General features: G+C 32.2%; 3 protein-coding genes across 6 annotated transcripts in view; all 3 read left to right on the top strand.

The window, feature by feature from the left end:
• The first annotated feature begins 1,016 nt into the window (after positions 1–1,016).
• On the top strand, positions 1,017–6,003 carry LOC148605218 (plasminogen-like). 3 transcript variants are annotated; one of them, XM_088547998.1, is made up of 3 exons: positions 1,017–1,256; positions 5,091–5,174; positions 5,768–6,003. In XM_088547998.1, the coding sequence occupies exons 1-3, from the start codon at positions 1,199–1,201 to the stop codon at positions 5,929–5,931; spliced, it is 306 nt and encodes a 101-aa protein (XP_088404124.1). In that variant the 5' UTR covers positions 1,017–1,198; the 3' UTR covers positions 5,932–6,003. The 3 variants fall into 3 exon arrangements, with proteins under 3 accessions (XP_088404124.1, XP_088404127.1, XP_088404123.1); XM_088548001.1 differs by having other exon boundaries at positions 1,069–1,256; positions 5,091–5,301; XM_088547997.1 differs by having other exon boundaries at positions 1,127–1,256; positions 5,091–5,330.
• A 1,146-nt stretch (positions 6,004–7,149) lies between these two features.
• Positions 7,150–20,606, top strand: LOC148605217 (beta-2-glycoprotein 1-like). 2 transcript variants are annotated; one of them, XM_088547994.1, is made up of 6 exons: positions 7,157–7,492; positions 8,727–8,924; positions 16,282–16,419; positions 18,073–18,240; positions 19,293–19,461; positions 20,512–20,606. In XM_088547994.1, exons 1-5 carry the CDS (start codon positions 7,459–7,461, stop codon positions 19,349–19,351), a joined length of 597 nt encoding a protein of 198 aa, XP_088404120.1. In that variant the 5' UTR covers positions 7,157–7,458; the 3' UTR covers positions 19,352–19,461; positions 20,512–20,606. The 2 variants fall into 2 exon arrangements, with proteins under 2 accessions (XP_088404121.1, XP_088404120.1); XM_088547995.1 differs by lacking the exon at positions 16,282–16,419 and having other exon boundaries at positions 7,150–7,492.
• The window catches only part of LOC148605216 (complement component receptor 1-like protein), a 17,654-nt gene continuing 12,429 nt past the window's right edge, over positions 19,399–24,623 (top strand). The window contains exons 1-4 of the mRNA XM_088547561.1: positions 19,399–19,461; positions 20,539–20,680; positions 21,713–21,880; positions 22,913–23,080. Of these exons, the coding sequence (XP_088403687.1) occupies positions 19,399–19,461; positions 20,539–20,680; positions 21,713–21,880; positions 22,913–23,080 (541 nt within the window). The remainder of the gene's footprint in view (positions 19,462–20,538; positions 20,681–21,712; positions 21,881–22,912; positions 23,081–24,623) is intronic.

Raw genomic sequence — 24,623 nt, 5'->3', positions numbered from 1 at the left:
TTCAATGCAGGATACCCCAAGAAACATTCATACCAGGTTCGGTTCGAATTGGTCAAATAGTGTCAGAGAAGAAATTTATTGAAAGAAATGATATTTCAAATAGGAAAAAAAAACGTAGAAAAAGGGTGGCGCAATGGATTAAAACCAAAAATGTGCCAACAGATGGATTTTATCATGCTGAACACTTTTTGTTGGCATTAGAAATACACGCGAAAAACTACTGTCAGACCTCTACATTCTATTTTTAGTAATGGCGGCTATGTTATTCGTATTTTCTACAACGCCGCTTTTTATGTCTGTATCACCTGTTGCCTCAGACTTCGTTTCAAAGTCATTTAAGTTCAAACTATTTTCAAATCAAGTAAATACTCTCGGATATTTAGATACAATCAATCCAAGTTCATTGCTTCAATTTTCGACTTGTATATCTTATATAATTGATTAATTGAATATATGTATTTGTCGTTACCTTGCCATGGTCAGAAGTCACAGAAGTAGTAATAGATTTCCTTTATTTAATTTTGAAATCAGCTGGTCTTTACAAATATATAAAATGAGCAGACTTATACAATGTATATTATATATTTATGTATTTAATTATTCAAAGATTTATTAAGGACGTATTAAAAACACATACTACTTACAGAGAAAAGTGTATTGACTACTTCGATAAAATTTGGGAAGAGCTTAAATTTACTAGTATTACACGTCGATTGCATAAAATACTTAAAATGCTTAGACTCAGAATGAAATACTTCATGTGTCGTTCTAATAAAACGTTTATAATGAATTTACGTAATTTCTCCTAACTTTTCCGGGTGAATTTCAGTGTCTGAAGGGCATTCAGATTTCTAAAAGAATAACATTCAAAAGCAAGTTATGTTGCTTATAAACAAGAACATTTTGAAAACACAAGCAAGTTGGCTTTTTGAAATATTTAATTAATGTTTGGTTGTATTGTCGTTTAATTAACTTAATAATCTTTTGTGATTTTTTTTTATTTCTTATTTTTTTTCAAACTGTAAGTAGTCCCTTCTGTCTTATGTATATCGATCAGATATCGTATTTAATATTAACACTTTAAACTCGGTATTCATTGTGTTATCTACAAAAACAAATATTCGAACAACCTCTACTTCCTTGTTTAGGTTTCTTCGTTTATATAGGATCCTATTCGAACTGATTTCATGAAGTAACAATGTTCATCCGTTTTGTAATTTTTATACTCAATACTGGAATACTCACAGTAGCTCAAGGTAAGCGTTGAATATTGTTTGAAACTGTTGTACTTGTTATGAGTAAACTATTTAACGGATAATATACTTACACGTATGTTTATACAGTTTTTTTGTTGGCTATTCGTGTCTCTACTTGTGGGATTTGTGACTATTTCGACCAGATAGAAATTCGATGACTGGTGATTAAGTAATTTACAATGAAACCCGACTAATCTGGTCGCCTTCCTGTAATTTGAGAGGGATGTGGTTTACATGGGTCAGAAATACATTGAACATGTTGAAATCGATATGAATAGGCTAACAATGTCTTGTGTTGTCAGGTCTCTTGACTATCCAGCTTTCAGTTTAGACAGGATTCATTAAATTATCAATGATGTTTTGTTTCCTGAAAGGAGGGAATATACAGATTCAAGTTAATTCCGATACTTGGTAAAACGGACATTTGCTCAAACTGAAGAGTTACAACCGACTTTGAATGAATTTCAATGTTTTTATTCCTTCTTAAAAAAAACAACATTCAACTTTGAGATTCAAGACTTTACACTCAGACAGTTTACGATGTATTAAGAGTCTTGTGTGTTTGTTTGTTGGGGTTTAACGTCCGAACAGCACTGTTTCAGCTATATTCAGACGATGTATTAAGAGTCAATCAATAATGCAAACTATAACCACAAAAAAAATATAACCCCAAAAAAGGACGAACTGGATAAAGATGAATTTAAACATATTTTAAGAAGGTTAAAACAAAACGGGTACTTAATCTACATTTCTGATTCAATTTGGTTTTATCTAATCTAAAACGTTTCATTAGACACAATACAAACCTATTCAACCCATTTTTATTGAAGGATTGTGTATAACTTTGTACTATTCAAAAGTGATACTGATAGAGGATGCATTTGAGATATGTAATAGGTGAAAATGTTTAACACAAATTTTTATTGTGTCACCGACAACCTTTTTTACATGGACAGCCTCTTGAACAATAATTTGAATTTAGATTGAGGAAATTTATGGTACATGATAAATAGGCCAATTCTTTTATTTAATAAGAATGATGATGTATCCTTGTCACGAACAAACAAAACTTCTATTATTCATGTAGTATTTACGTATATTTCTGTGTAAGAATCAGGCAAAGGGTGGTACATCACACTTCCCAACTAAGTCGTTTTTGCCTCATATATTAAATACACCTAGAAAATATCTAAAAGACTATTTAAATTTATTCTGAAGCATCTGTGATGTTGAAATTGTTTTATTGCTTATATAAGACAAATAAGCGAGAAAATTTCCCTGCCATTTTTTCAAAGTGCATTACACAACTACATTTTACCTATCAGTATCTTGAAATGGAAGTTTTCACGTGTTTTTGTCCTTCAAATGCCACACCATCTACACATTTTGTCCGATTGATAGATGGAGAAGTACTTAAAACCTGGCTGTCACAATTTGCAACACTAACTAGGATTTTATTTTGACTAGGGATAAGAATGGTCACGTTTCTACTGTAAATAACGAAATGATAAGAATAATGTAATGGGTCGGTAATTGAATTTATTTGCAATTTCAATATTTGGACTGTTTCTTCGTTTGTTATATGATTCATTTGCCTTCGTCAACGTACAATTGTATGAATAGATAAAAATGCATCACGTTTGTTGAACAAAGAAAACGTTTATCTGCAAATCTTTAAATCAAAAAGACATTTGATGATATATAATCAATGTTGTTTCTTATACTGTCGTTTACACTCTTCCAAATAATGAAAGCTACATGTATCACAGCATTTGAAAATGAAACAAATTTTAAGTTAGAATCATAATATGAAATAAAATATTTTTATACTTTTCGCATTTTATTGACGTCGCTGACTCAATGCACCCAATACATCTTTCATCGCTATCGCTACTCTTTAAAATCTTTAAGTGCAATTTTATGTCCGTTTTCTTTACATCGTGTTCATCTTTTTTTTTTTTGACTCGACGAACATATTGCATATGCATATTAATTTTAACATATGTGACCGCCAGGTTGACCAAGTCACAGCATCATCATCATCGATTTAACTAGTCATCGATAGATCATAACAACTTATACAATTATAATTTGGTCGTTATTTTTTCTCTGTTGCATTATGCTCATTGCTGATTACCTGCAACGGACAACATCTTTCTATAGTTTATAATCGGGAAGCCAACAAATACTTCTCAGAATCAATCGCCAAAAAGTTTATTCATACTCGTGGTTTTACCGATTCTGAACTTTCGTTTATATAGTTTGTACGTCTAGATTATCAATAGCCAATCCTTTCCTTCACACATGCCTTCATATTATCTACACCCGAGTTGCTTTACCATCACGAGCAGCTGAAGCAGAGCCTTTTGTAGGACGGTTTCGTAATTTCAACATATTCCGGAATAATAACAGTTCTCCGCGGAAGGCGTAACCATTTTACGCATAACCTATGACGTTAACAAATGCACACAAAAGAAGGTGAAGGAACTGACAAATTTCTAGAAAATACCCTATGCATTTCCTTTCTAAGAAAATTTACGCTTCGATTTGAATAATACAATCAAAGCTTTATTATTTATGAGGCGGCTTAGGTCCATAAACAGCCGGTGGAACTGAACAGCGGGCTCTACGACAGACCCGAAGTGCAATGACTTTTTTTCACATTTCTAAGTTCCAACTCGATATTTCTCACAATTTGGAAGTGTGTGATGAATGTCAACTTGGAACAGAAAAATGTCAGGTTTTAACTGAGAAAGATCAAAGTACAACTTGTGTAAGTCCGGAATTGTGAAAAAAGTCATTGCACTATCGGTCTTTCATTAGAATCGATGGGTAGAAATATACGTGATTTTTACGAACAGTTTTAACCATATATATTTCTTTTAATAAAGCAAACAAAAGAACAGAAAAATACCATATGACCATCTGAAAAGAAAGAATTATTCAGTTTTACTTAAACATGATCATCAATAAAACATATTCATTTGTTTGACAAAAGAAAAGATCATTTTTCTTCGTAACGACCATTAGTTTTTTTTATCACATCCGGTATATGACTTATTTTTTGTTGGTATATTGGAAAACCTTAATGGAAATTTAGATATATGTAAAAGCTGTAGAGTTAACTTCCTTCTCGGTGCTCGCAATTCAATTATTCATTATTCAAACTGTAGACTGTCACTTCTGTTATTCGTTGAATATTTGCACCGATCTTTAGTTGTTTTTTATCAGTATACAATCTTTTATATACACCTTCCCTATATTTTAGATGCATTCAATCAATAAATCTTGTTGTCAATGTTTAGATGTATTCCAAAGTTGTTTCGTCAAATTTCAAGAGTAATCAAGGAACCAAGATTCTTGCGGATATCAAGGAAATGATATCCAAGGAAGAAAACATGGAAAACACACACACACAACAAAGAACATACAACAATTAAAATTCCACGTACAAAGCAACAAAATTAAATGAGCAACTCGGACTTGACTAAAATTTGGCAGCATGGGCTTGATGCACCTATCATGTTGCTCATAAAAGGTCAAGTTCTGGAAAGTCGAAAGATGAAAGAAAAATGTATGACACGTTGAACAAATCGTCAAACAAATAAAGTTTTTATGCACAACTGTTCATTAACAGAAAAGCAAGTTTTTTATACGATCACAAATGGTTCCCGGGTCTGGTAGAGGAACATCAAATCTTATAGAAAATTCACCAAAAAAAACAGTTTATTGATCTTAAATGTTCAACACTGAAACTATATGTATTGTTATAACATTTTACTTCAATCGAAAATTAAAAAAAGAACAATACAGTAATTTTCATTGTTTTACTAGTTACAGGAGATGCAGACTGTATTGATTCATATCCAAGTAACTGGACAGGACGATACGGTGGAAGGAAAAATACAACTGTCACTGGTAAAATATGCAAGTTGTGGAGTGACACTGGTCATAACACCTATGGTCAATTGAAATATTGTCGTGCACCAGTGGGTGATCTAGAATCTCCAAAGGGACCTTGGTGCTATCTACAGGATGAGGAAGGGTGGGAGTTTTGTTTTATTCCACTCTGTAGTGATTATAGTATCTTTTATTTAAATGGTTTATCCCTCGCGTATGAGTGTGTTTATCGGTTGGTGTATGGAGTCGTCGCGTACATGAATACGTACGTTGATGTCATGATCAAAAAGTCTATATGTAAACATATTATTAGTAAAACACTTTATATTCTGCATTAATTTAATTCAGATTAATCAATGTAAGGAAATAAGGTGATACCAAACCTCATTAATCTTTAGGCTTTGATTACCATTTTGAGTAAGAAGTTACATTAATGATTTCAAATATAATGTGGTTTTAAAATAAAAACTGGATACACGCGATTATGTAACTAATGTCTTAATATTTGAACATTGTCTAAGGAAAAATGGTATTTATTGTAAAAACGAATATATCAATTATACGTAGATTTAGTTTGCTAATTGACAGTACGATATTTATCTTATCAATAGATACAGATTGTAGAAAGACCTTAACTGACAGAAATTACAACGGAACTATGAATGTAACACAATCTGGACATCGTTGTCGAAACTGGAGTTTAAATACCCCTCTTCCAGCTGGTAAACCCCCATCAGAATATCACGGCGAAACATTGCAGGACACCAGACGGTGATACCGAAACTAAGCCATGGTGCTACACAACAAGACAAGATGCACGATGGGAGGTCTGTAATGTGCCCTTTTGTGGTGAGTATTCGTTTTTTACAAACCAATTTCATAAATGGTATAAAGTGTTCATTTTACACAGAAAACTAATGACGATCTAGTATAAGAGTAATCAAGGGGACCAAGGTAAGAGCAGTAAGCAAAATAATGTAATCCAGGGACAAAGACCACAGATTGAAAACAGACATCAAAACAAAGAACGTAAAGTAACTCTGGTTTTCTAGAAAGACCCACCCTGTAGCTCATAAAAGTCAAGTCCGGGGTAACAAGGGGTGAAAAGAAAATTATGACCCTTTGAATACACCAGTCGTCATGGTGCAGATAGATACAGCATATTGATCTACCAGTTCATGATAACGGCCATACAATTTCTGTAATGATGACTTCAGTCTTGTAGCAACATAACTTTGTTCCAGAAGCCTATGTGTTAGGGTTTTTTTTTGTTTTTGTTTTTTTTTTTTTGTTTTTTTTTGTTTGTTTTTTTTCATTAAAATATTTTTTTATTCAATCTATACATTTGATACACATATTACCGGTACCTTATCCCGGCCTTGTTAAGATTAGTATAATCATATATATATATATATATAACATCTCAGAATGTGACGACTCTATTCGCTACACTGCTCCATTGGATCAAATTGATACAGGGAAGATAACATAAACTTATAGAAGAGTCTGAAAAATTCCCAACGATGTTAGAACTGTCAAATTTGCTAAGCAAAGTTTTGGTCGTTCCCTTCGCGGGACTCGAACTCGTACCGCTGTGACATATATGGCAATACCGCCTGCACTAAGTCCAGCGCCCTAGACCAATCGGCAAGCTAGGCTATATAAAAATATAGCTTTCGCTGGCCGGGTCATTCCTCTTCGTAAGATTAATCTTGGGTTGTAACTTAGTACACGATATATGGTAGTACGGGACAGTTCATCTAGGTGTTATTATATAGGATAGAGGATCAAATTAATGATGCATGTCACAACAAATCAATATTATACAACGTCTCAGAATGTGACGACTCTATTCGCTACACTGCTCCATCGGATCAAATTGATACAGGGAAGATAACGTAAACTTATAGAAGTTCCGCGGGACTCGAACTCGTACCGTTGTGACATCTATGGCAACATTTAGAGCCCTATGGTATCAGCAGTCACTTATTCATATTGCTGCACCATGACAATTAAGTAAAGACACGGCATTGTTAGTATTTGAAGGATGTTTTTGCTGGTTCAAGATACAATATTGATCGTTCTTTTTACTGCCTGACTATACAGAAAATATTTATCTTCACTTTGTTTTCTTGTGTTAATCTCTAAATTCGTTAGTGGTTTTGTTTTGTTTTGTTTTGGGTGTGTGTTTTCAGTTTCATTCTTTTTTTTCTTTTGCAATTTACTAGAATTCAATTATATGGTTATTGTAATGGCACACATTTATATGTACTGATGTGTCCTTCATTAATGCCATAGTAAAATGAAACTGTTTTCCTTTGCAGGTGATATCAAATGTAAGTGTTTGTAGATGTGAATTCTTTGAGTTCATTTTTTATAAGTATTTAAACTCCTTGAAGGAGTCACTGATTTATTTTTTGTCTATATGGAAATAACTGTGCGGTAAAACACAGTGCGCACAGAAAAATATGAAAGTCATTCCTTATAATTATTTGCTGGTATCAACATTTAAAATCATTAAAATACATAACAAATTTTGGTTTACGAGATGATAAATAATCAGGAATCGTGTTACTTCTGGAATAAAATTATTCTGAAATGAAAAAAATAATAATTCCTCAATCTGTTTTCTAATGAACCCTTAGTGTTGTTGTAAGATTCAGACTTTATTTGCTTTAACTATATAATTTCAATTATACGCCATATAAACGAAAAACATTTCGTTGAGACTACTTGATATACTCCAATATAATTTTGATATATACCCTAACCAAGTGGACTGTTCTAAGGGTTTTGGTTTTTACTTTGTCCATCGATATTGACATTTAATTTATATATCATTTTCTCTTTTGGTATGCTTAGTAACAATGACAAGATTTTTTTTTATAGTTGGCCAATTTAAAAAGAGTGACCTGATAACCACGATTCTCTTTCATAACTATACATTAACGCATACTCAAAATGCCAATCAAACTATATGAAAAAGTGGTGATTTTAAATATACCATATGTCAACTGATGGATGGTTTTTATTTCGCATACGAGACACAATCCTTCAGTTAATTTTAACAATTCATTAAGTTGAATATACAACTAACCTGTCGCATAACGGATTTTATTCACTTACAATGGAACGGTTGTCGCTGGGGAAGCAAGGCATACCTATTTTGTAGGAACACCTGATGACACCATCGTAGTTTGAAATATTTGTGCTTTATATTTCTGTTTGTACTGTTTCTGGTTCCGAATGTCTCTGATGGTTCTGAACAGTCTTTTTGTTTTGTTATTCATAATACAGAATGCTTTCTTTTTTTAAAGTCAAAGAAGCATATTTTCAAAACAAAAACAATGATTTACAGGAAGTGTGTTTTAGAACCATAAAGGACAAAAAATGATCTTGTAAAAATATATTAAAAGAATGGAGGTATTAACTTAATCAGGTCTGTTTTGGGGTATTTTGTACATTTGTAGTGGTATTCTCCATTGAACAATTTAGGAAATAATGTATTATGATTAAATAAAAGCCATATTCCTTTAAGCATGAATGAAATATGTTTCCTTGTTCTTCAAGCTACACTATGTCCTGACTTGATCGGCTCTGATTTTTTGGTTGAACCAATGATCCTGACAGGATATCGGTTTGACTCAGTAGTAACATTTACATGCACGAATGGGTACACGACCGAAGGTCCCACATCAATAAAATGTACGGTGGATGCAGGGAAAACGTTTAAAGGTCATTGGAATTCAACACAACCAACATGTGTGGGTAAGTGGTTACGTCCTCACCCTCAAAAAAACCTTCAAAACTTAAATGGGTAAAAGAAAATCAAGGTCGTCATTTTCTGTTGAGCAAATTTCTTTAAACCAGAAATAACAGTTACTGTTGATCTTACGATATAAATTTTATAATTCGAATGACAACTTTCTTAGTCTGTTATCTTTGCATTGTTTGGTTGATATATAAAAAGCAGATATATATATATATATATAGGTCTGAAAAATTCCCAACGATGTTAGAACTGTCAAATTTGCGATGCAAATTTTTGGTCGTTCCCTCCGCGGGACTCGAACTTGTACCGCTGTGACATCTATGGCAACAGCGCTTGCACAAAGTCCAGCGCCCTGGACCACTCGGCAAGCTAGGCTATATAAAATATAGCTTTTGCTGGCCGGGTCATTCCTCCTCGTGGGATTAATCTAGGACTGTAACTTAGTACATGATGTATGGTAGTACGGGACAGTTCAATTAGATGTTATTATGTAGGATAGAGGATCAAATTAATGATGCATGTCACAACAAATCAATATTATACAACGTCTCAGAATGTGACGACTCTATTCGCTACACTGCTCCATCGGATCAAATTGATACAGGGAAGATATGTAAACGTATATGGAGGATTTTGATACAAATGAAGTTCAAAGGATATCCTAACAATCCGTTAAAGATTGCATACTTTGCCGCATAAGAAGACGTATTTCGGGTTAAAAGGTACCCATATGTATTGCGGCTATTTTTATATTATTGCACTGTACTGTGTCCTGTAGTGACCCAAGGATTATGTTCTTCTTGATTACCGTTTGAGGTGACTGTTGCTAGTTGGTATTTTAGTATTGTTGTTTACTTATCAAACTGTTCATGTGATTTGGCTTTGTTCATGTGACATTGTTACCGATGTAAACAGTCGCAAATTTCATTTTGAGCTTGCCTCGGTGTTTCACGTTAAATGTTCGAGTCTCAGTATTTTACATAATTTCAGTTTATTTCAAAACGTGTTTTACTCAGATCGAGTTCATAACATTTGAGTTGATATCCTTGCTTTGATTGGTTGATTCATTTTGAACTGAGTATTTAAGCGAGTGCGCGGCGCGGTTTATCGCTTCTTCTACAGATAGCCAGTTCAGGCGTGTATCACACCTTTTCTCTAATTTAAGACTTATAGTCTGTACGTTCTTTGTTTCTGACCTATTTACGGTTTTGCTGTTTTTTCAAAGGAATGTAATATTCCGGAGAATACTTTGGGAATTTTTGGCTTGCCGATTTAGGGAATGATTTTGGCTATTTAGGCTTCTTTATACACTAAAACATTTATACTTATTGGTTTTCTGTCGATCGTCGAGCCGCGTTAAAATGTAAATTAGTAATTAAGGTTGGTCAACAGTTATGATTTTAAATCCCACGCTTTCCCGTGAACAATGTTAAAATCCAGTCACCTCCAGTTAACTAGCTAAACCGGTTAATTTACTTATAGGCGATACGCATTTATAAGCGTTATGCACCATTGTTTTACATCACTTTTTACTTTGTTAAATAAACTGTGTGTTTCCACACGTAGTTCTTATTCACAATGTTTAATGACATAGCCTAGTGCACGAAAAATCTACGCGGGTGCACTGTATGAGCTTTGGTCATTGGTAGTAGTTATTGACAAGTAAATCTAGAAAAGAAAATTATTCAGCGAACATTCAAACACTGTCATTTATTAAAAGAAAATCACACTACTTAAACAGTTAGATTGGTATTGTTGTTGCCTTAGATTGTAAAGTATTAACTCCTCATTTTCACTGAGAAACTTGCCAATATAAAAGACTCAAGTTACAGCACCATGATTCACCGTTACTCATTTACAGTACTGGATTTCATTTTAAAAGTGAAGTGTGAGAATATTAGAAATGTCCAAAATTACTTACAATCTTTTACAGAATTTTTACTTCACGAATGATTTTCAAATTAAAATATTTTAATTTGTCACATTAATCAAACAATTCGGAAAACGTGAAAACATGTTACAACTTTTTGCACACATCAACGAAGGGAAAGGTAACAAAAAGTAACACTGGAGTTCCAAAAAAAAAACAAAAAAACAAAAAACAAAACAAAAACAAAGTTCTAACTAAATTATCCTTGCAGTGGTAAGAGATAGCCATCAGTTTGAACTGTAAGAAAATACAAGGAAATTTAAACTTCATTATTCTGTATTCCCGTGATTCATTTTTTCCACTTTACATTTGGAGTTACGACGTTTTGACCGCATATGTTATAATGATAACGTACGCTGTTTCAAACAAAATAAATATTTGTCATAAATATGCATTGATCGATTCATTTGAAGCTTTGAATAAAGGTAGTGAAGATTTCTGAATGCTTCTAAATTGATTGGAAGTAGTTTGAGTTGTCTATCTTGAACCATGTTGGCACAAATGGCAAAAAAAACATTTTTTACCCAGTTTTTGACCATTAAAACAAATGCCCTTTGACCTGTGACCTTTGACCTTGGTATTTTTAGGTAGCATTTATACTCCTGTTAAAGAATATATATAGTTTGTAGGTACTTTTATTTGAAATCAATTGCAAAAATTGACCGATCCTATCAAAATAGCATTAAAATCAGTTTTGGGTCATGGTTCTTACTACGCTTAGTTTTCTCATACCAGATGTAGATCTTATTTAGATACACATTTTAGGTGTCCATCATATTCTTTTGTCTGTAACGGTTTCGGAGTCCATCCCATAACAAGGCCAAGATAAAGTTTCAAAGTGACCTTTGACCTTGAAATTTTAAACATACAACATATCATCTAAGATCAACAGTGAAGGTCCCAAATCTCTAAGACTTCCGGTTTTACACTTAGGTGAACAACCAAATTATAAGTCGCAAAATCGCGTAACAAGGGAAACCTCAAATCTTCAGGAAACCTTGTCAGATAGTACTGCCCTTGTTTCTGAACGATATGGAGCTTTCGGTTTGTGTGTATCTAAAACGGTTTAAGAAATTTTCCCAAAACTAGTTTTTCCGCTACGGGGCAGTTAACTCTGGGAGAATTCCAAAGTCTTATCTCAGATTGCAAAAGATGGTCAAAGTCTTGTCGCGATATGGTATAATCAGAAGCGGGGAAATTAGGCGGCAGAAAAAAAAGAATTGAACAGGAACCGTGAAAGGCCTCAGAGCTACAGGTATTATTATCTTAAGAAGGGATAATAACTTTTGTATAATCTGTGGGAGTGACAAGTCTGTTAAATTATGGAATATGCAGAGATAATTTTTTTGTTGAAGGAATAGAGTGAACCCTTGACTTTTGTTATTTATTGTAATTTTTTATTGGTTCTCAGCAGTTTTTGAATCCTATTATTGTTTACTATTGGCTGTCAGTATATTTCAGAATATATAAACGCAGAGAATCTCAGTGTAATGGCGGATAACTCACAGAGTATTTCTTAGAAGCTGCCATACCAACAAGTACGCTTTCCAAATTTGAATGTACCAAAACAGTGCACCATGAAGGGTTAAAATCAGTTATAGAGATAAAATAATTTAAGTTATAATAAGAAATATAATAAAAAAAAAGTGTTCAATTCATCAAAATTTTATGTTATTTTAGCTTAATATTATATGCGGATTTCAAAATTTTGGGTTCTGGGACTATTCAGGGAACGTCAGGGACGTATGTGACTTGCTTGCAAGCACAACTTAAAAGTTCTTATTATTATTATTATTATTATTATTATTATTATCATGTGGCGGTAACTCATTGTTTTTACCGTGTTTCTTCTTCTACTTCTTCTTCTTCTTCTTCTTCTTCTTATTATTATTATTATTATTATTATTATTATCATTATTATTATTATTATTATTATTAAATCGTCAAAACGAAGTTTTGCAACTTATTGTTTTTGCTCCGCTTCTTCTTCTTATTATTATTATTATTATTATTATTATCATTTTTTTTTCTTCTAATGGTTTTTGTCCGGAGTTTTTAGAGAGCATCACTGAAGGGAATGAATTGGAACTTGGTATGGAGATTGCAGCAACTCGGAAACTTAGGTGGCTAGAAACTTGAAATTTGTTATGGTGGTACAACTTAATGTTTCTATAACTTTTCTTATTCTTTCAGCATTTTTAATGAGACTTTGTTATATGCTGCGTCTCATTTATACCTCGGAATCCGCATAAAAATATTTGGATGATATGGACCCATTTTCAAAATGGCTACCAAAGTTCATAATCTAGGACTTTGCAATATCTCGGAAACCTAGGTGGCTAGAAATTTGAAATTTGGTATGGTGATACGGTATAAAGAGCCCAATAAAATGAAACAAAAAAAGTTAATCGATATGTTGTCAGTTGGCATGAAAACAAAAACGAAAAATTTCATGAATGTCAAAATCCATTTTTTTTTCACATGGTCATAAGTTTGTAATTCATCAAAAAAAATTAATGAAACTCAGTAATATAATGCGTATCAGTCAGACCTCAGAATTAAAGCAAAAATTCTGACAAAAAGTCAACATTTCCAACATGGCTGCCTTAGGTCACAATCTGGGACATTGCATTATCTCAACAACATAAAAAAGTACAAATTTGAAAATAGGTCTGTAAAAGAAGTTGAATAGGCATAACAAAACAATGTTAAAATTGGGAACTTCAAGAATTGCCCGGGGCGACATATTGTTATTGTACTGTTTCTTCTTCTTCTTATTATTATTATTATTATTATTATTATCATTATTATTATTATTATTATTATTATCATTATTATTATTATTATTATTATTCCAATGATTTTTGTCCGGAGTATTTAGAGGGCATCCTGAAGGGAATGAATTGGAATTTCGTATAGGGGTGGATGGTCATGAGTATGGGTGCACCAGAACTTTTGGCGAAAAAAAATGGCTAATGTTTCCATGGAAACGTGAAAAGTTCATAATCTCGGAAACCTAGGTGGCTAGAAACTTGAAATTTCGTATGGTGGTACAACTCAATGTGCCTAATAAACTAAGCAAAAAAAGTGAATCGATATGTTGTCAGTTACCATGGCAACGAAAAATGTAAAAAAAAATATCATGGATACCAAAATCCACCTTTTTTCTCACACCTATAACTTTTTTTTATGCTTTAAGCAATTTTAATGAAACTTTGTTGTATGTTGTGTCCGTTATTTTCAAAATGGCTACTAAAGTTCATAATCCAGGACATTGCAATATCTCGGAAACAGAGTAGGCTAGAAACTTGAAATTTGGTATGGTGGTACAGTTTAAAGAGCCTAATAAATCAGAGCAAACACGAAGTGAATCGATAAGTTGTCTTTTGCCATTGCAACGAAAAACGGAAAATTTCATGGATTCCAAAATCCACTTTTTTCACACGGCCATAAGTTTTTTTTTTTTCATTGAACAAATTTAATGATATTTAGTGAATAATGCGTATTATGTAGAAGCTAAAATTCTGACAAAAAGTCAACATTTTCAATATGGCTGCCTTAGGTCACAATCTAGAGCATTGCCTTATCTCAACAACATGAAAGGCTACAATTTGAACATAGGTTTGTCAAAGGAGTTGAATAGGCATAACAATACAATAATAAAATAGGGAACTTAAGCGGTTGCGGGGGGCAACATTCGCTATTGTTCGCAATGGCAATTCTAGTTATTATTATTATTTTATTATGCTTCTTCTTCTGGAGACTTTTGTGTTTTGCTTGCAAAGAGAGTATTACTTGTTATTATTATTATTATCAATATTATTTCAATTCTCCTGTCATAATAATCGTTAAAAGTGTCAGCCCTTTTTCTCAAAAGTGGCTGGTCCAATTGAGATGAATCTTCTCAGGAAGTTATAATTACACTTAGAAGTATGCAGAACTTAAAAAAAACATTCCAGCTGCCGCCATTTTTTTTTTCAGAATGGCTGCCGGACTGGACGTACCCACTTTTTTCACCGGAATTCGGAACATCATATATCTCGATAACTGCTGATCAGAATTTGACGAAACTTGTTTTATATATTAAGCACATTAGTCTTCACAAAATCGCGAAAAAAAATCGCGTGCAACTTGGCCGGCATTCTCAAAATGGCTGCAAGTGCGGTCGAAAATTCAAAGTTGTCCGATTTTGATAAAAATTGATATCTAGTGTGTTTTTTTTTTAAAGGACGTAACGATTAATAATCTGCGGCTCAATCGATAATTTTAACAACGTATCGACCGCCATTTTCAAAATTGCCGCCACCGAGATGAAAAATTCAAAGTTGTTCGATTTCGTTGAAAGGAGTAAAAACGCTTTTTCAGAAAAAACTGACCTGCAAAATCCTGAATTTTACGCCCTTACCAATAGAAAAGATAACTTAATAATTATGAACACAATATATCATAGTCTTCAAATATGCCAAGAAGTGATATTGTCTGCCCGTTAAGGACGGTTAGCATATTGCCCGAATCAACGTCGGTAACGGAAAAGTGCGCATTTTAGATTAAAAAGGTTTTATTTTATTAAAAATATGGTCGCATGCAAGGACCATAATTTAATTTTGTGAATTTACTTTTAAATGTATTTGTCTTCGGAAATAAAGCCGTTAAACCGTGGTCGAAGGCTGCGGCCTTATCGTAATTCTGAAAATTAACATCTACATCGTCTGCTGCTGAAATCCGGAAAAAAAGATGTTCAACTTAATTCACAGACTTGATGATTAAAATGGTGATACAGGTACATGTTTGTCAGAACTTTCTTAATCAGTTATTTTTAATCATCCGAATCATATTTTAGTGTGATGAAGTGCATTAACATGGTCCGGAATCCATATGGTTGTCAGCGAATTTTGTCTGTAGACCACGATATGCTAGACCTAAAATAAAACTATTATCAAAATAATTTTGAATTTCTGCTGTCTACTTGTATATGTTATGTAAATAAATATATCGAATTTGGAAATAAATTTGAGGTTGAAAATGGAAAGAATGCACGACAAACACGGAAATCACATAGAAAAACGTTTTCATAATTAGGGGTAGTATACTGTATATGAGCGTTCGTGTAACTGAAATGATCCTGAAAATTTTCAGCCATAACATAAGAATATGTTGAAAAAAAACAGACACAGTTAGCAGACGAACATCCAGTAATCTTATGTCATTCCCGACCACGTCGATTAATGACTAAGTGTTACTCTAACTTGAGTTAGAACTGCCGTGGTCCTGTAGTTACCTGGCCAGTTTATATGCATATGGATGGTTGTCTGTTCGAATCTAGTTTGTTTTTTGTTTTGTTATATATATATATATATATATATATATATATATATATATATGTGTGTGTGTGTGTGTGTGTGTGTAAATCTACTTTTACATAGGCATTAGGTGTCCTCTAATCACACTAGACCATTCCGATGTACTGAACCGAAGCATAAGATTCCCAGAAACAATTCAAGTAAAATGTAATAGTGGCTATCAGTTGAATGGATCCAGTAGTATAGAGTGTACACAATCTGGTAACTGGATCACCTACATGTGATGGAAATATACATGATAAACACGATTACTTTGCATGTATTCGTATAATAACTGAAGCGTCCGTATTCTCAGTGGTCGAAATCAAACATTTAACTTGTCAAAATATGTTCAGTATTGGTACCATCTTAAACGTGGGAATGAAAAAAACAATTAAGAAATTTCAAATCCAAAGTACATTAAAATGACCAAGAAACATGTAAACAGACTATTTGCATACAAAATGTAGACAAACACTGAATTACATTGATAAATAACTTGTATTATCGCCCCCAATAAAAGGTATTTGATATGTATGACACTATAGATTTTTACTATAGAATTGTTTGTTATCTACACTGCACACTGTGTTTGTGAATAAAGAGAAAATAATTATAACTATAGCCGTTTCCTTGAAAACCATTTAATCAAAAAGATAAAAATATGAATGAAATTATTCAAATACATGAACATGTTTAACGAAGGTGAAAAGGGGAGCATACAAAATAATATTACTAAGTTTCTGAAATTTAACTTATTCGTATTTGGTCAAGACGGAAGGAATTTTTCATTGCTTTTACTTGCATTGTATTGTAAACAACACATTCACAATTGCAAATTAGCGTTTTCACTATTTGTAAAAGAAAACAAGCAAACAAACAAAATAGGAAAAATATAATGACTCAATCAAAAAACGTTCAGCATGCGACAGGTATAATAATACGGTTTAATAAAACTGATTATAAATGAAGCGAAACTTGAATCATTTCCTACGATAAAATTGGTTTAACTTGTTCTCACTCTGGTGAACTGAGAGATGCTAGGAGTTTGTTATGTAGAACATTGAACGGGACAAAAAAAAATGGTGTGCACTTTTGACTCATCATTTGAGTGTCGTATTTCGAATTACCCTGACAAATATCCTGTCAATAATAAAAGCTAGGAATGGATTAAAGGCGGATTTCTCAGGATAGGAGTTTGACTAAAGAGCTTGGGATTAATATCTGGATCGATCCAAAGCCGAGTCAAACAAAAGACGGTAGACTTAATTGTCATAGACACACTGAATAAGAAGAAACGCAAATTAGGCTGGTCCTGGGTTAAAATAATTCGTAAAACTGGCATAAAATTTCGTTTTGTTGACTATATTAACATGTTAATAACTAGCAGGATCAAATCCCGTTAGAGCGCCAGTACCAAACAGGACCTATTCGATTGATCAAAATTCTTCTATTCAAACCTGATATGCTTTGATTGAATTATCCACAAAAGAATGTTGAGTAATCAATAAATCACTAGTGCTTCGAAAATATCGCATTGCGTAATCATCGTTTGAATTTTAAATTGATTTCAAAGCTACATTTGAAACAAAGGTTGAATACTGACAGAATATAAAACAGTGTAATTGTTATGGTAATACGAACACTGAACATTTTGCAGGTTATTGTATTAAATACATGTTACATTTTCTGGTTGAGCTGTTCTTGTATATGTCTAAATAAAAAAAAAGTATGTAGGACCTTATATTATTGTTCATCTGTATGGGATCTTTAAAAAGGGGTAGTTGAGTTGGTAGTTGGACTCCCTCTTTTTGATAATATTGTGCAATATAAGTAAAACGATGAATTATTTTCTACTTTTAATTATTTCCATAGGCATTAAGTGTCCTCTCATCACATTAGAACATTCCAATGTACTGAGCCGAAGTATTAGATTTCCAGAAACAATTCAAGTTAAATGTAATAGTGGTTATCAGTTGAATGGATCGAGTAGTATACAGTGTACACAATCTGGTAACTGGAGTTCTTTACCTACATGTGATGGTATGATTTATAATAAAACCTATTCCATTACATGTTTATTCGTATAATATCTGTATCATTCTTATTCATAATGTCTACTTTTGATCGAATTCAAGCATTTTACATGTCAGAGTTTGTTTAATATTGGTACAATCTTAAACATCAAAATGGAAAAACAATTCAGAAATTTCAAGATCAAAGTACATTAAAATGACCAAAACTTAATTAAAAACCTGGAAACAGAGGCGATGTTCATCAAAATGGAGACTTAGACTAAAGTACGTTTCTGACATTATTACATTTATTAACCTGACAAATATTCTCTCAATCATGGAACTTGGATAGGATTAAAGACTGGAGTTTCGTGGTAGATGTTCGACTTGAGTGTTTGAGGTCATTGTTTTGATCGATCCAAAGCCGAGTCAGACAAACGTCTGTAGAGTGAATAGTTATAAACACACTATATAAGAAGATGTTAAGATAAAGTTGGTCCCGTGTTAAAATAATTAGAGTGGCGTAGAATGTTTTCTTGTTGACTGTTGACATATTGAAAATTAGCAGAATCAAATCCCGTTATCGTGAAAATTCTTAGCAGGTCATTCTCAATTGATCAAAACTCGCTCTTCCGTCCTACAATGCCTAAATTGAATTATTCAAAAAAAAGAAAATGAAAAAAAAAAACCTTGAGCAATAAATGCACCAATAGTACTTCAAAAAAATAGTGCATTGCGTAGTCATCATGTTATAATTTTGAATTGCTTTCACAGCTGTATTGGAAACAAAGTTTGAATACAGATAGAATATAATTCAGTGTCAGTGTCATTGTTACGTACGAAGAATATTAAATATTTTAAAGTCTACTATATTAAATACATCTACAATTAGCAGGTTTGATTTTTTCTTTGTGTGGTTCCTAAAAACAGTATGTATACCTCAATAGAATAGAATTGTTCATCTGTATGGGATCTTTAAAAAGGGGTAGTTGAGTTGGTAGTTGGACTCCCTCTTTTTGATAATATTGTGCAATATAAGTAAAACGATGTATTATTTTCTACTTTTAATTATTTCCATAGGCATTAAGTGTCCTCTCATCACATTAGAAACATTCCAATGTATTGAGCCGAAGTATTAGATTTCCAGAAACAATTCAAGTAAAATGTAATAGTGGTTATCAGTTGAATGGAGCGAGTAGTATACAGTGTACACAATCTGGTAACTGGAGTTCTTTACCTACATGTGATGGTATGATTTATAATAAAACCTATTCCATTACATGTTTATTCGTATAATATCTGTATCATTCTTATTCATAATGTCTACTTTTGATCGAATTCAAGCATTTTACATGTCAAAGTTTGTTTAATATTTGGTACAATCTTAAACATCAAAATGGAAAAACAATTCAGAAATTTCAAGATCAAAGTACATTAAAATGACCAAAACTTAATTAAAAACCTGGAAACAGAGGCGATGTTCATCAAAATGGAGACTTAGACTAAAGTACGTTTCTGACATTATTACATTTATTAACCTGACAAATATTCTCTCAATCATGGAACTTGGATAGGATTAAAGACTGGAGTTTCGTGGTAGATGTTCGACTTGAGTGTTTGAGGTCATTGTTTTGATCGATCCAAAGCCGAGTCAGACAAACGTCTGTAGAGTGAATAGTTATAAACACACTATATAAGAAGATGTTAAGATAAAGTTGGTCCCGTGTTAAAATAATTAGAGTGGCGTAGAATGTTTTCTTGTTGACTGTTGACATATTGAAAATTAGCAGAATCAAATCCCGTTATCGTGAAAATTCTTAGCAGGTCATTCTCAATTGATCAAAACTCGCTCTTCCGTCCTACAATGCCTAAATTGAATTATTAAAAAAAAAGAAAATGAAAAAAAAACCTTGAGCAATAAATGCACCAATAGTACTTCAAAAAAATAGTGCATTGCGTAGTCATCATGTTATAATTTTGAATTGCTTTCACAGCTGTATTGGAAACAAAGTTTGAATACAGATAGAATATAATTCAGTGTCAGTGTCATTGTTACGTACGAAGAATATTAAATATTTTAAAGTCTACTATATTAAATACAACTACAATTAGCAGGTTTGATTTTTCTTTGTGTGGTTCCTAAAAACAGTATGTATACCTCAATAGAATAGAATTGTTCATCTGTATGGGATCTTTAAAAAGGGGTAGTTGAGTTGGTAGTTGGACTCCCTCTTTTTGATAATATTGTGCAATATAAGTAAAACGATGTATTATTTTCTACTTCTAATTATTTCCATAGGCATTAAGTGTCCTCTCATCACATTAGAAACATTCCAATGTATTGAGCCGAAGTATTAGATTTCCAGAAACAATTCAAGTAAAATGTAATAGTGGTTATCAGTTGAATGGATCGAGTAGTATACAGTGTACACAATCTGGTAACTGGAGTTCTTTACCTACATGTGATGGTATGATTTATAATAAAACCTATTCCATTACATGTTTATTTGTATAATATCTGTATCATTCTTATTCATAATGTCTACTTTTGATCGAATTCAAGCATTTTACATGTCAAAGTTTAATATTGGTACAATCTTAAACATCAAAATGGAAAAACAATTCGGAAATTTCAAGATCAAAGTACATTAAAATGACCAAAACTTAATAAAAAAACCTGGAAACAGAGGCGATGTTCATCAAAATGGAGACTAAGACTAAAGTACGTTTCTGACATTATTACATTTATTAACCTGACAAATATTCTCTCAATCATGGAACTTGGATAGGATTAAAAACTGAGGTTTCGTGGTATATGTTCCACTTGGGTGTTTGAGGTCATTGTTTTGATCGATTCAAAGCCGAGTCAGACAAAAGTCTGTAGAGTGATAAATAGTTATAAACACACTATATAAGAAGATGCTAAGATAAAGCTGGTCCCGATTTAAAATAATTAGAGTGGCGTAAAATGTTTTCTTGTTGACTGTTGAAATATTGAAAACTAACAGAATCTAATCCCGAGATCGTGAAAATACTTAGCAGGTCATGCTCGATTGATAGAAACTCTCTTATCCGTAATAACATGATTGAATTGTATTATTTACAAAAATAACGTTGATCAATGAATACATCAATAATACTTCAAAAGATACTGCATTGCGTAATCATTATGATAGAATTTTGAATTGCTTTCAAAGCTGTATTTGAAACAAAGTTTGAATACAAATAGAATATAATTCAGTGTCAGTGTCATTGTTTAGTAAAAAGAACACTAAATATTTTAAAGTCTACTGTATAAAATACATGTACAATTAGCAGGTTTAGTTTTTCTTTGTGTGGTTTCTAAAAAAAACAGTATACATAAATTAATAGAATTGTTCATCAGTATGGGATCGTAAGAAAGGGGTAGTTGAGTTGGCACTTGCACTCCCTCTATTCGATTATTTTGCGCAATATAAGTAAAATTATGAATTATTTTTTACTTTTAATTATTTCCATAGGCATTAAGTGTCCTCTCATCACATTAGAACATTCCAATGTACTGCGCCGAAGTATAAGATTTCCAGACACAATTCAAGTAAAATGTAATAGTGGTTACCAGTTAAATGGATCGAGTAGTATACAGTGTACACAATCTGGTAACTGGAGTCCTTTACCTACATGTGATGGTATGATACATAATAAAACCTATTCCATTACATGTTTATTTGTATAATATCTGTATCATTCTTATTCATAATGTCTACTTTTGATCGAATTCAAGCATTTTACATGTCAAAGTTTAATATTGGTACAATCTTAAACATCAAAATGGAAAAACAATTCGGAAATTTCAAGATCAAAGTACATTAAAATGACCAAAACTTAATAAAAAAACCTGGAAACAGAGGCGATGTTCATCAAAATGGAGACTAAGACTAAAGTACGTTTCTGACATTATTACATTTATTAACCTGACAAATATTCTCTCAATCATGGAACTTGGATAGGATTAAAGACTGAGGTTTCGTGGTAGATGTTCGACTTGAGTGTTTGAGGTCATTGTTTTGATCGATCCAAAGCCGAGTCAGACAAAAGTCTGTAGAGTGATAAATAGTTATAAACACACTATATAAGAAGATGCTAAGATAAAGCTGGTCCCGATTTAAAATAATTAGAGTGGCGTAAAATATTTTCTTGTTGACTGTTGAAATATTGAAAACTAACAGAATCTAATCCCGAGATCGTGAAAATACTTAGCAGGTCATGCTCGATTGATAGAAACTCTCTTATCCGTAATAACATGATTGAATTGTATTATTTACAAAAATAACGTTGATCAATGAATACATCAATAATACTTCAAAAGATACTGCATTGCGTAATCATTATGATAGAATTCTGAATTGCTTTCAAAGCTGTATTTGAAACAAAGTTTGAATACAAATAGAATATAATTCAGTGTCAGTGTCATTGTTTAGTAAAAAGAACACTAAATATTTTAAAGTCTACTGTATAAAATACATGTACAATTAGCAGGTTTAGTTTTTCTTTGTGTGGTTTCTAAAAAAAACAGTATACATAAATTAATAGAATTGTTCATCAGTATGGGATCGTAAGAAAGGGGTAGTTGAGTTGGCACTTGCACTCCCTCTATTCGATTATTTTGCGCAATATAAGTAAAATTATGAATTATTTTTTACTTTTAATTATTTCCATAGGCATTAAGTGTCCTCTCATCACATTAGAACATTCCAATGTACTGCGCCGAAGTATAAGATTTCCAGACACAATTCAAGTAAAATGTAATAGTGGTTACCAGTTAAATGGATCGAGTAGTATACAGTGTACACAATCTGGTAACTGGAGTCCTTTACCTACATGTGATGGTATGATACATAATAAAACCTATTCCTTTACATGTTTTTCGTATAAAATTTGTATCATTCTTATTCATAATAATACAGGTCATTCTAAAAAAATAAATTGCTTTAGAATAGTAAAATAAACAATTTATAGAGTGATATACAACGTTTAATAAGGAAAGGGTTGGGAAACGTATCAGAAACATTGAAATCGAAAACTTGATTTTACACGGAAATCGGAATTTTCACTATATTTCCGTTTTTATGTTTTACTTTGTTTTGATTTCCTTTTTTTTAACTTAAAGTTGTCTGTCTTTTAACATTTATAGATCACTTTTTACTTTAAATTTGTTCAGTATCGATGACAGATTTATTTAAGCTGATGTTACACCATTAAATATCAGTCATGTAAGGTGGCATACATTTGGTGAAAGAAAATTAGCATATTATTGTTTGTTCATTTGGTTGTTTTTGTTGTTTGTTTGTTTGTTTGTCTGTTTGTTTGTTTTTTTTTGTTTTGTTTTGTTTTGTTTTGTTTTGTTTTGTTTTTTTTTTGGGGGGGGGGTTCTTTTAAGGAAAACAAACCTATAACACTGATGTCCGTCAATTATAGTAACCATTTTATACATAAAGCATTTCTGAATTATCATAAGTTCAAGGATTCATTCAACGGTTCTAGCGAAATGAAATTGAAATGAAATAGAAATGCTAAAACTTTTCTTTTTTTCTTTTGCTTTGTAACTAGATATTAACCCATATATAAATTTCACCCAAAGGAAGTTTGAAATCGAAATTTTAAAACACAAGTGGTAATGTTGACTCTTCCTTTGAACACATCCCCTTACTAAGTTGCCATGTATCACAATGTCAGCCTGTCACTGATATAATGGCACTGATGTGCATGGATTCTGTGCACGTTTTTTTTTTAAATATAAAGTCAATACTGTCAAATAAGCTTCTATAACAGGAATATTATCAGAATGTTGATATGATCACAACATAAACTATCTTCAGTTAGGTTTTATGTTTCACCAGGTTGACTATATACCGACCGAACCTGTGGCTTATTGAATTTTACTCACCTGCAATGGGACAAGTGTCACTAGTTAAACAGGACAAACCACATTTTTTGGAGTTCAAATTGCTTTAGATTCTTTGTGTTTTTGGGTGTTGATGTTTTGGATTATCCTCATTTTTATAATACACTTAAACATCTTCAACATTTATTACCTTTAGCTGTAACAGTGTCCATAAAAAAAATATTTGGGCTGCTTATCAATAATGTAAACGCCATATTCATGTCAGCTTGGAACTGAAATGTTTACGTTTTTTAAGGTTCCATATATCCTGACATGATTTTCTCCGATTTATCGTTTGAACCATTGATCCTGAGTGTGCATTAGTATTATTCAGTAGTATATATAAGAAAGAGAATATAATTCAGTGTCCCACATCTATAAAGTATGCAGTGGTTTGAAAAGAACGATTAAAGGACTTTTGAATGAAAGAACCAATATGTACGAGTAAGTGTTCCATACATATTGTTCACCTTTAAAAAGAACTTACT

Source organism: Perna viridis, chromosome 10 (genome assembly GCF_037379345.1).
Source record: "Perna viridis isolate PV_CMFRI_1.1 ecotype Kerala chromosome 10, ASM3737934v1, whole genome shotgun sequence".
In the NCBI taxonomy this organism is placed as follows: Eukaryota; Metazoa; Mollusca; class Bivalvia; order Mytilida; family Mytilidae; genus Perna; species Perna viridis.
The sequence above is the reverse complement of the archived record's forward strand: the minus strand, read 5'-3'. Positions and strand labels throughout refer to the sequence as shown.

Coding starts and splice junctions, on each gene's coding strand:
- LOC148605217 (XM_088547994.1), top strand. CDS start 7,459: ATGAAACTGTTTTCCTTTGCAGGTGATATCAAAT. Junction 16,420..18,072: donor TATAGAGTGTACACAATCTG/GTAACTGGATCA, acceptor TTATTTCCATAG/GCATTAAGTGTCCTCTCATC. Junction 18,241..19,292: donor TTCTTTACCTACATGTGATG/GTATGATTTATA, acceptor TTATTTCCATAG/GCATTAAGTGTCCTCTCATC.
- LOC148605218 (XM_088547997.1), top strand. CDS start 1,199: ATGTTCATCCGTTTTGTAATTTTTATACTCAATACTGGAATACTCACA. Junction 1,257..5,090: donor AATACTCACAGTAGCTCAAG/GTAAGCGTTGAA, acceptor TTGTTTTACTAG/TTACAGGAGATGCAGACTGT. Junction 5,331..5,767: donor TTGTTTTATTCCACTCTGTA/GTGATTATAGTA, acceptor TCTTATCAATAG/ATACAGATTGTAGAAAGACC.